General features: G+C 38.5%; 1 protein-coding gene across 1 annotated transcript; it reads left to right on the top strand.

The window, feature by feature from the left end:
- The first annotated feature begins 604 nt into the window (after positions 1-604).
- LOC141773547 (tumor necrosis factor receptor superfamily member 6-like) lies at positions 605-9,766 on the top strand. Its single transcript, XM_074645391.1, has 9 exons — positions 605-752; positions 1,022-1,116; positions 5,061-5,195; positions 5,300-5,411; positions 5,584-5,654; positions 5,779-5,895; positions 6,093-6,136; positions 6,496-6,511; positions 8,984-9,766. Exons 1-9 carry the CDS (start codon positions 673-675, stop codon positions 9,280-9,282), a joined length of 969 nt encoding a protein of 322 aa, XP_074501492.1. The 5' UTR covers positions 605-672; the 3' UTR covers positions 9,283-9,766.
- Positions 9,767-12,619: the final 2,853 nt, after the last annotated feature.

Raw genomic sequence — 12,619 nt, forward strand, 5'->3', positions numbered from 1 at the left:
GAGGTTTAGGGTCCCAAGGTGTAGAACAAAGCGCTACAGGAACAGCTTTGTTCCAATTGTTCATTTAAATAAGTCCTAGCAGCTCTTGCACATATTTATGGAAAGTTTATCCCTTTTCTCATATTATTGTGTCTTTTGTCCTGATATTTCAGTGTTTTTTTATATTGTTCTTGTGGCCTCCTTCTTTTTGCGGGGTCCTGATCCCAGTAAGCCTTTGAGTACTCTTTGTCATGTTATTGGTGTGTCTGTCTCTTGTCTGTGCTCTACCTTATTGTCAATACGGATGCCATCCTCTTTTTTTTTTGCTGCAAAACAAATCTACCTACGGGTACAAATAAAATCACCTGAACCTGAACCTCACCTGATTGGTCGCACGGACATCATTAACACAACATTCAGTCACAGTCGGTGCATGGAGTGCCCGTGGCGCGGAGATCATCCGATCATTCTGCCTTGAATTAATAAAAAAAAAAGAAAAGAAAATATTGGCTCTCGGACGGTAGCCGGCTCTTATTGTTCACTTAAAAGAGTCGGCTCTTTGAACCAGCTCGTTTGTGACCTTCACATCACTACCATGAGTCTCCTCCTCATCCTCCTCCTCCATCTCCAAGGCAGCAGGGCGGTTCCTCTATAAGACACCTGTCAGCTACTATCACTTTAAAGTATAACACCATGATGATGGCAGCCGACTCAAGCAAGTTTCCTGTGTGGTTCACCGCCTTCACCGTGCTGCTCTGCCTCCTGGTATCAGGGTAAGTTAATACACTGTGTAATACACGTGTTGACTATGACAAAGTCTGTTGAGCTCACATGAGCTGTCTGTCTCCGTGGTCTCTGGGTTAACCGCTTTGTTTTAGGTTAAAGTATGATTATAAGGCTTCTAATGTTTAGATATAGGTTAGGTTTGAGGGTCAGGTATCATGTTAGACGACAGGGTGTGGTTTTAGGGCTAAAAGGTCTAACATTGAGCTGTAAAACTTACTTTCACTTTCGTTTTGGCGCCGTCTGTCTCTATCTGCAGCTCCTCTTCAGCTGCTGACTTGAAGGACGGAAGTCAGTGTGTAGATGGGACGTACCCGCATACGGGAGGACTGACCTGTTGTCTGTGTGGAGCTGGTGAGTGTCATCAGTGGTTAAATATACATCATGTGAAGTGAACCTGAATCAGTTTACAGGTTTAGCTGCTTCTTTAATAAAGAGGGCAGCAAAATGATGAAGTAATTTTGGTTAAATGTGATTGACAAATAATTATATAGTGCAAGAATATGCACTGTGTAAGCATAATATTAACTTAGAGGAAATTCTGAGTTTTGTTTCTAAACACATTATAAATGTTGGAAAATAATTACTGAAAACATGTGCAAAGACTGTGAACGTTGTAGTACTGGATTGTGGAGTTAGACTGTTAAACTGTTTTCAGGATTTTTTAGGCGGGGCTGAAATCATGGCTCGATGACACACTGGAGCCATCCTTAACATAACTCCACCCATCTTCACAAACGTGGTTTTTGAAAGACAAAATACAAACCCAGGATTTCAGCCTAAGTTGTGTTGGTTAGCTCAGTCGGTATAGCGAGAGTCACTTTTTGCCATGATCGTGGGTTCAAGTCCTACTATAGGCATAGTCATTTTCATCACTGATTTTGTTTTGTATTGTATTTTCCTGATTGTAATTCATCCCATGTCCTATGTATATTTATTCTTTTTCTCTAAATTAACTAAACTAAAATGTAATAGTCAGTATGGAGTACCAGGGCCACGCATGTCTTTGAGACTACCGGGACCACAAAAGCAATATCTACTTGGTGATTTTCTTTTCAGGTAATAAAGTGTGGCTGCTCCCACAGGCGCAGTTTGCGTTGGTGCAGGGGGCTCACCGAACCCACTAGAAATTAGGAGTGTAATGATACGGTTTTTACAACGATACGATTTCCATGGTTCCGATACGATTCAGGATGATATTTGGCTCATCTACAGCGATACGATACGATACGATTCAATGATTTGAAATCGATACAGAATTCTTTTTTTGCCAAAAAATTCAATCAGTGTCACTGTGAAATAAATAGCTGATACTGGACAGTGCAGGTCAGGATTCCTCAAAGTTTTTCTTGTAAGGGAATCAGGGATAAATTGATTATGGATATAAACAAGTAAACAACGATTAATGGCAAATACATACAGCTTTTATTAGAAAATAATAAAAAGTGCAACTGCAGGACCTGCTGATTCAGTTCTCCAGATACAACGCAGTGCAATATTTAACAAAAAATATAATAAACCAACTTCTATTCAAGTTAAATGAACAGTGGTTTAACCTGCTGCTTCTGTCCTCATTTTCAGTATAAACATCCATCCATCCATCTTCAACCGCTTATCCGGGATCGGGTCGCGGGGGCAACAGCTCCAGCAGGGGACCCCAAACTTCCCTTTCCCGGGCCACATTAACCAGCTCTGACTGGGGGATCCCGAGGCGTTCCCAGGCCAGAGTAGAGATATAATCTCTCCACCTAGTCCTGGGTCTTCCCCGTGGTCTCCTCCCAGCTGGTCGTGCCTGGAACACCTCCCAAGGGAGGCGCCCAGGAGGCATCCGTGCTAGATGCCCGAACCACCTCAACTGGCTCCTTTCGACGCAAAGGAGCAAGGACTCTACTCCGAGTCCCTCACGGATGACTGAGCTTCTTACCCTATCTCTAAGGGAGACGCCAGCCACCCTCCTGAGGAAACCCATTTCGGCCGCTTGCACCCGCGACCTCGTTCTTTCGGTCATGACCCAACCCTCATGACCATAGGTGAGAGTAGGAACGAAGATTGAACGGTAGATCGAGACCTTTGCCTTCCGGCTCAGCTCTCTTTTCGTCACAACGGTGCGGTAAAGCGAATGCAATACCGCCCCTGCTGCTCCGATTCTCCGACCAATCTCACGTTCCATCGTCCCCTCACTCGCGAACAAGACCCCGAGATACTTAAACTCCTTCACTTGGGGTAAGGACTCATTCCCTACCCGGAGTAGGCAATCCATCGGTTTCCTGCTGAGAACCATGGCCTCAGATTTAGAGGTGCTGATTCAGTATAAACAGTAGAGCAATAATACAGAGAGCAACTGCTGATAGTGATCAAACAGCTTGGGACAATAATCATTCCTATACAAACGCTGTTTAAATAATCTGCTGATAGTGATCAAGTAGTCCGCTTACAGTGTTCATTTGGGGTCTTTTCATACATGAAAACATACGGGAAAACATTTTAAAACTATGTTAAACTAACGTTGGTTGAATTTCTGTATTGTTTTTTACTTTACTCCCGTGATAATTTTCTTTACTAATACAAGTGCTAAAAAACACGTTCATATAACGTTAGTCGTCCTTAAATACAAGGTGTAAATCCTTAGTATCCATACAATCGATTTTTGCGTTTCAAATCGATTTTATATCGAAATACGTCTCCTGTGAAGGACAACTTACCGAGTACCTATCGATGTAGTTGTATCGTAGGAATATAAATTGATACATCGATGTAGTAGATGAATCGTTACACCCCTACTAGAAATGCATCTTTATTGTTTTAGAAGAATGCAGAACTAATAATTTATTGTAATGATGAATAATATCGACCTTGTTGTGTCTTCTTATTGACAGAATAAGAAACCAAAAAGATAAGAAGTTATATTTGTGGTCTTTTTATTTACTTATAGCCAAATAACTTTGGACGCTCTCCGTCCACACACCGTTAAATATGCAATTTCTCTTACGTCATGTAAACAAACCATGTACCTATCAGCTGTGCGGTCAAGATCGGACTGGAGATGTAGCCACTTAAAAGATGGTTGAGTAGACTAATGCTGGCTATCTTCCAATGTTTGTGTTTTTATAACAGAAAACAGGTTATACAGTGTGATATTTACTGAAAATTACATACAAAACAGTAGCCTATGTAAACTTTCAGGTGATCTCCCTCCAGCCTGCTGCTTCCTTATTTAGGTGTTCGTTGTGAAATGAGAAAGTGTCATGCAATCAAACAGATTTTGTCACTGACGCTTGCTTTCTGTTTGGAGGGTGTAATATGTAGGCTACACACATCCCAATACATTAGACCTCTCTGCGTTATACACATTACATTCCCTCTAGATTTTGTGTTGTGAACCCCCAACCTTAAAGTTCAAACTGCGGCTATGGCTGCTCCATAGACAATGAATGGGGAGAGATGTTCTAGATGACACCGAGAGCACCCAGATTAATGTTCTGAGCATATGGGAACATTTTCTGTTTTTATAACTGACAACACTACAATAGAATAAAGCTCATTTGGGTTTAAAAAAAAAAAGAAAACAAACATTGTGTGGGTCCACAAGATCAGCCTCCCATTCATTGTCTGTGGAGCAGCTCCAGACTTTATACCCGATGACATCACAAGTTTGAGACTTACTTCTCTGGTTTCTGGCTTTGAGAGAGAGTAGCTCATGTTCACTAACTTTGATTGAACTTTACCAGGCCATGAAAATATTTAAACATATTGGAATTTTTCACGTGGGTGGTGTTCCCCTTTAAGATGCTGAAACAAAATGTTGACATGACAGGGCCACAAGAAAATGTAAAAATGCAGGAAGTATGCCCATTTCAGTTTTTGTTGTGCTTTAGTGTGTATTACCAATCAAATTGCCACAAAGTATCTGCTGCATATGTCGTGGTCTGAGGCCCCTGGGCTGGACTTATTGACACAATAAGTCCCAGCCTCTTTACTTGTAAGCTCAACCTGTGAGGTAGATCTGTATTATTATTTTTTTCAGCATACATACAAGTGAGTTGAACTTTTGTGTTGTTGAACACAGGCCTATCACGCAAAAACCTTTAGCCACTGCAGAAAGTTAACATCAAATGTAAAGATATTGACAAATATGGACATTTCAAACTGTTACTGTTGGTTTTGTCAGGAAAGGTGGTACAATACTGACTTTTAGAACATGTTTGCATGTAGCTGTCTGTGTGGGTGTACAAATCATAGGCTGGCCCAAACTGAAAACGTTTTCTTCTGCCTCTGGCTCATGTGTCTCCATACTGTAGGTCTGCACCTGGAGTCGCACTGCATCAAGAGTCAAACATATGGAGGATGCAAGGCCTGTGACCAAGGCGAATTCAGCAGTCACCCTACTAGCCAGACATCCTGTGACCTCTGCAAGTCCTGCTTACAAATCAGTGGTATAGACATAATGGGACATCACCGTTTCTTTTATTTATTTACTTTTCTTAAAGATAAAATACAGTTCTGTAATGTCAGTTGTGTGGTTTTGTTGTCCTTTCAGCCGCTCTAGAGGTGGACGAACCCTGTAAACCTGACGCGGACACTAAGTGTCGATGTAAAAAGGGTCACTTTTGCGTCACAGAAATCTGTATAACTTGCGTCCCATGCGAAGAGTAAGTTCTGCTCCTACAAATATCTCTAAACTAGAAGATTTTTTTTTTACAAACAGTATCACAGTGTGTTTATTGACCTGTCCTCATAGACTGCTAGCAGATATTATTTTGTTTTATGAAAATGATGTTAATTTTTGTCACTCATACATACTTGATTTTCTTTTGGTTCAAGATGTGGTGATGTGGGCATCAAAGTAGCCTGTACAGACAGGAATAACACAGTCTGCAATGAAAAAATTGAAGGTATGGTTTAGTTTAGCATTATTGCATTATGGTGGTTTCAATTTGTATATTATTGCCGTGTAATTTATAAACAGAAATGGCATACTTTTGTTTATGACAAAAATGTATTGTCTTTGTCTTTCAGGGGGAATTACCAGTGGCGCAATAGCCGTCATAATTGTAACTGCAATTCTATTTGTCATCGGACTTGTTGTTCTTGCATTGGTGTCGAAAAGGAGACGCGACCGTGAGAGACACGACCGTGAGTATATATATGTAATGGGACCAGCAGAGGGCACTAGAACCTCATGTGTTTCTCAATGAAAAATAGGAAAGGACAGCAATAATTCCAGAGGCTCAGTTCACGGTCAATTCAAGAAACAGATCTAATCGCTGTTTTTTGTATGTTGTTAATAATATGTTTGTGTGTCTTGTTTTTTTCGTAATTTATGTCATAAGGGAATGGACCACACAGCCTAGCCCAACAGCCAAAAGGAAGTGATGTGGTAAGTTATTCTCCAGTGTGAAGTCCATTTATAACTCTCTGACCAGTTGCAAGATGTTTGGCCTTTGTCCTGTTTTATCTCACTTGCACTTGTGCATAATATGTGCACGTATGATAAACGCTCTTCTGTCTCTCGTCTAATGTTGCCCTTCCTCTAATGTTGCATAGCTGCCTCTTTCTAAAGGAGATGCAGGTTAGTTGTCTGAAACCTTTGGTGTCCATGTTGGTGTGTTTGCTCTGTGTCAGTGCTATTGTGGTGTGACATACTTGTAAAGCTTTTGTAAGCAGTTTGTTATTTTATCGCTGTGGAGTTGTAATTTGTTTATTAACATTCATTCTACTTCTGTTTCACAGGAGAGGCAGCCTCTTAAAGGTAAGAAAAGCCCCAGAACACATTCTTTATTGATGCAATATTAGAGCTTTAATCGCTATGTCTGTATACTTTGAGCTTGTTAGATTAAATAGCTGATCGATTGATAATGACATGTCATTATTCGGTCTGATATTGTGTTTATGTTAGACGACTTCTGTTTGGGAGGGTTGTATTTAATTTAATTTTGTCCTATCCAAACAGTAGTACGGCTGCAACTACTTACTTTCATTATCGATTAATCTGCCAATTATTTCCGTAAAGGCAATGCCTTTAAATGTCTTATTTTGTCCAAAACCCAGAGATATTAAGTTTAATATGATATAAAACAGAGAACAGCAGGAAATCTCCATAGTTGAGAGGCTGAAAACAGCATTTTCTGCAATTTTTCGCATGAAAAATTACTTTATGTTTCTGCTGAACGACTAATCGATTGGTCGACTAATCTTTGCAGCTCTAATCAGTAGTGAGGGACATATCCTGTCATGTTTGTAGCTGGCAGGTGGACCCAAATGCAGAGACAGTAATAGGCTACGGAGGACGGAACCTGCCAAAAATAAATGAATTAATGACTTAATAAATGTAGCAAAAATAATATTAAAAATAAATATAGCCATTAATTAATTGATAAAATGTGACATAAGCAGAAGCAGACACCATTTAGCTAACTAACATATAGTCATGCACCCTGACCCCATGATGACGCACTTTGAGTGACAGCCCCCTCATTTGCATAATGAGGCAGAAATGTATAAAGAAAAGAATACAGAAATAAATACGTTTGGGGAAATAAATAAGGAGTGAAATGCAAAGGGAAAATCGTGCATAAATAAATATGTATACAAATTTATAAAAATAAATACATAAATAAAAGGGAAAGTTAAACAAGATTAAACAAATAAGGGAATTGAAAGGTAAATAAATAGAGAAGCAAAGTAAAACAGTAATATCAATTTATGTCACATTTATCAATTAATGAATGGCTACATTTACTTTTAATATTATTTTTGCTGCATTCAAATACATTTATTTATGTATCGAGGCATTTCTTTATTTACTCATTTATTTTGGATTTTGGCAGATCCATCCTCCATAACAGGCAGGAGACAGGAACTAAAGAATAAACTATTTATTCTCAAACTAGGAACATTAAAATAGATACAGGAGCACTAGACGAGGCTCAGCTGGAGTGGGCAGGAAACTGGAATTAGGAGGGAAACACTCCTGGGCTGCGGTCAAAAAGCCTTTTTTGCTTAGGAAGGTTCCTAACGGAGTATCTAAGTAGCAGCCATGATGAGAGCTGTTTGAATTATCTAAAGGTGCTTCAATGCTTCCTTTCTTATCTCCTTTAGCATAGGATACACTGGACCATCCGTTACCAAAGGAAAGGAGATAATGCCGTCCCACAATTCCTTGCGGCCGCAACTTTTAAAGCGGCGCACCATTCTGCCGTTCATGAAAACAAACGATATGCCTGTCTTGCATAATATTTTCATACAGTCAAATACTAATTGGGATTCATGTTGATAAATATGAGTGAACTGTGACAACCATTTAATTTAATTTAATTCAACTTAATATCTATTTATTTGTTTTGAACAAGTAACTAATAAGTAAAAAACAAAACAAGAATAACAAATAAAAAGTACAGTAAACGTGTAGCAAACAAATAATCAACATAAATAAATATTACGTCCTAAAAGAAGTAGGAAGTAATATACATTTAATGGTTCTCCATAACTCAAAAAAATAACTCAATATTTATCATATAAACTTGTGTGATTGGTAGCTTATAGGCTATTCCTTTTTTATTTCAGTTCCAACCTTGGTAATGAAGTAATACTTTTCACCGGTTGTCCACGTTAGGTCATATCATTTCACCACGGCAGACCCACGTCAATAACACCCACCGCCATCGCGTCATCATTACAGAGCCTAGTGTAAGTGCAGTCGGATTCTCTTAACGCCGCGGTTGTCTTTTCCTAAGTCCTCATGAATTCTTCTTCACACCTTTCCTTGACCTCATGACGTTTTCCATCAAGGTCAGGGAAAAGTGGTTCGGAAAAGGCGTTAGGACGTAATTTTTTTACTTTTCGACCATAGCCAAGGACAAAACCTGACCCCTCACAGGAAACAGTATAAATGTTTAGGGTGGACATAATTAAAATAATAAGGAAGCCCTAAAAATGAAAACAACTGAAAACACCAAGGAGTCCAACAGAACCAGGACATATCCTATTTCTAACCGCTGTGACTTAGCACCACACCAGACCGATATGAATCACTGGAAACACTGAAGATGTGAGCAGCGAGTTAGAGGTCTGGTGTCGTGATTTTGACTCTTTTTAATGACACTTAAACAAAGCTCTTTTGAATCTGCCTGTGTCTTTTTTTTTTGCCCCTGCAAGATCAGTAAAGTTTTGATGACGTGTGTTGTGCCTCGTTGCATTGATCCCCACTTTTCCTGTCTTTCAGATTTAGTTCCAGTTGTGGATCTCCAGCCTCACATGGCTGAAATTGCAGAAGCGATTGGTTGGACGGATATGCGCGATGTAGCGATGGGCAGCAATATATTAGACACCATTATTGTCTCTTGTGAACTGAACCACCCTGGTGATAGTCAGGAGCAGACACTCGAACTGCTAAAGATCTGGGTGGAGAAGCAGGGCAGAGAGGCCTCAAAGAAATTGGTCCAAATCCTAGAAGATAGTGGCAAAAGGGGCAAAGCAGAGAGTGTGGTAGAAATATTGGCTATACCAAATCCTCCTGCTTGAGCGTGTCTATCGTGAGCACTTTTTAAATATTTGCATTGCTGTCTACCGTATGAATTACTAGTTCGAAACCAGTGAAGATGTTTACATGATAGGACTAACAATTTAAGATGATGTTATATGTCTATTGTGAGTCTTTCTGTCTGTACTTGAACTTTGTAAAAGCTGAATTTAATGTTAAATGTTGGCAGACTACTGTGAAATACAATGTTATTATTATATACACTATGTTATTTCCATGGTCTAGGAAAATCCAATCAATATGTGTGAACATGAGCTCCTCTCTCTCAAAGCCAGAAACCAGAGAAGTAAGTCTCAAACTTGTGACGTCATAGGGTATAAAGTCTGGAGCTGCTCCATAGACAATGAATGGGAGACTGATTTTGTGGACCGCCAGAATGTTTTCTTTTTTATACCCAAATGAGCTTTATTATATTGTAGTGTTCTCAGTTGTGAAACAGAAAATGTACCCATATACTCAGATCATTCGGTGTTCTCAGTGTCATCTATAACATCTCCCACTATCCACACGTTCCACATGTTAAACCCCAGAGAGTTGTTCATGTTTACTAACAGTTTCTGAACTGTCGTAGACCATAGGAATAACATGTATGAATTTTGAAAATGGGCGTAGTTCCCCTTTAAAATCAGAACACCACAGTACATCTTCATTTCTAAAAACTATTAAACTTTCACTGCCCTTTTCCCAGACATGTTGCAGTAACTCTATTCTATAGTCATTTTATTTAGTTATTTGATAAAGTTCCACTTTTAAAAACAGATTTCGTAAATATGGTAATTCTAAACTAAAATATAGGCCAACTGTAAGATCTTTATAAGTACTTTAAAATACAGTATGTATCTGTAGTGTTACCACTATTTTATGCACTTATTTTGTAACAAAGTAACAATACTGCACCCCATAATAATACCAAATAATAGAACGAAATTGATGGAAAGAAATTGATGGCTGCCTGAAACAATAAAATCTCTTTCAGTTCAGTAAAGTGGTGACATGATAAACGAGAGTATTATCAAGTGCACTTTCCCTTTTATTTATAGTGGTTTAGTTGCTCAATTCAAGTTCCACATTCTGTAAAATGTGACTTAAGTAGTGGACACTGACAAGAAGTTGGGATCAGGAGAACTGATAAAAAAAAGCCTGTAGATGAATATTGCTTTATGTAAACATTTTGTAAAAACAAAACATATTGAAGTTTGAGATTGTATTGAAAGGATTTGTCACCGTAGAAACATTTTGAGAATGTGTAATAAAGAAATCAACAGTGAGGTTACTATCAATTTGACAGCACAGGTTTTGAACAGGAAGTTTGGTATCTCAGGGGTTTTCCTCCGATCAGCTTCCTATTTGTCTGTCTACTGATGAGTCTTAAAGGACCAGTTCACCCAAATTACCTGACGCACATACTTGTGACCTCAAATTCGTCCCAATTTTGTGATATCTCAGCTACGCCTTGAGGTAATTCCTTCAAATTTGGCACAAACGTCCACTTTGACTCAAGGATCTATCTATCCATCCATTATCTTTAACTGCTCATCCTATTCAGGGTTGCGGGGGAGGGGGGGGGGGGGGCCCGATCCCAGCTGACATTGGACGAAGTACACCCTGGGCAGGTCTGGACTCAAGGATGAAGTGATTCAATTTTGGTGATCAAAGGTCAAGGTCACTGTGGCCTTACGTCTGTCCCATTCTCATGAAAGCGATATCTCAGGAACCTTAAGCAAATTTCTTCAAATTTGGCAAAACGTCCACTTGGAATCAAGGATGAACTGATTTGATTTTGGTGGTCAAAGGTCAGAGGTCAAGGTCACTGTGACCTCATGTCCATCTCATTCTTGTGATATCTTCGGAACGCCTTGAGCAAATTTCTTTCAATTTGGCACAGTCGTCCACTTGGACTCAAGGATGACCTGATTCGATTTTGGTGGTCAAAGGTCAAGGTCATTGTGACCTCACAAAACACGTTTTTGGCCATAACTCAAGAATTCATATGCTAATTATGACAATTTTACACACATGTCTAATAGGATAAAATGATGAAGGGATGACATTTTGACCAGACATGGATGTAAACAGCAGCTTGACGGGTTGGCGGAGGCATACAGCCACGAGGCGGTAATTCTAATTACATATATTTATAATTATTTATTTTTTCTAATTCTTATTTTTAACACTATAGCCTTAATGAGTATGCCACACTGCAGTACATTCCATATGTATATTACTGTTTTATGTGACAAATAAAATCTTTCAACCCTTGAAACTTTGCAGCCTGTGTAAAAGCGCATGAAACCAAAAACAATACAAGATACCACTAGAAAGGAGAACTTGTGATTTTCTTTAGTAATGTGGGTGAACTGACCTTTTAACCTGGGAGGTTGGAGATGTTCAACGTTTGATGTTAAACTTTATAATTATTAATATTTTTGGGTTTGTAGAGTTTGTTGATCTCACGTAATTCCCAGCATACCTCCACCCAAGTACAACCTGAGCAGAGATCCACTTAATAAAAGTGTGGGGCATTTAAATGTGAATGAGATTGCATTTAATCATTCATTCATTTGTCATTTCAACTATATCCATATAAAATACCCATACAGCAATCACATAAAACCATCTAAACACATCAGATTCATGTTCCCGTCCAATAAATCCATGAGGAAGGAAGCCCGTCTGGTTATTTCGGGGTCTGCTGATCAGCCTGTCCACTTTCATTTCTCTTCATTTGGCCCAAAATTGCGACATTGGCACCAATGTGCCCTCATTTGCTTTTAACATCAGGCTGTGCTGCTTTTAAAGCATCATGTTTTTCATCTGTAAAGACATCCAGACACAGTTTCTAACATAACTTTTTGTTGTCTCTTTTTATTGCGACATTGTTGAGATCATATGAGACACATCAGTGTTATTTTTACAGCAGTTCCACATCATCATCTCCTTTTCAGTGCCAAGGAATTTCTGTTATACATATGTCTATTTTATATAAATTATAAGAAAATGATAGCACATGGGAAGAATTTTGAGTGAAGGGAGTACTGCGGAACCTGCCAAAATAAAAAATAAATAAATAAATAAATATATCTTTAAATGCAGCAAAAATAATAGTAAAAATAATGTATGCATTAATTAATTAATGAATTGATAAAATGTGATATAATAATGTATTAATTCCCTTATTTATTTATTCCTCTGTTGATCTTTCCCTTTTAGATATTTATGTATTATTTTATTTGTATTTTATTTGTATTTATTTTTACATTTATTATTTATCTTTTTTTTTCATTTATTTGTATCAATTACCAAACTTATTTATTTCTG

This window comes from Sebastes fasciatus, chromosome 9 (assembly GCF_043250625.1).
Source record: "Sebastes fasciatus isolate fSebFas1 chromosome 9, fSebFas1.pri, whole genome shotgun sequence".
Lineage (NCBI taxonomy): Eukaryota > Metazoa > Chordata > Actinopteri > Perciformes > Sebastidae > Sebastes > Sebastes fasciatus.

Coding starts and splice junctions, on each gene's coding strand:
- LOC141773547 (XM_074645391.1), top strand. CDS start 673: ATGATGATGGCAGCCGACTCAAGCAAGTTTCCTGTGTGGTTCACCGCC. Junction 1,117..5,060: donor CTGTTGTCTGTGTGGAGCTG/GTGAGTGTCATC, acceptor TCCATACTGTAG/GTCTGCACCTGGAGTCGCAC. Junction 5,655..5,778: donor CTGCAATGAAAAAATTGAAG/GTATGGTTTAGT, acceptor TTTGTCTTTCAG/GGGGAATTACCAGTGGCGCA.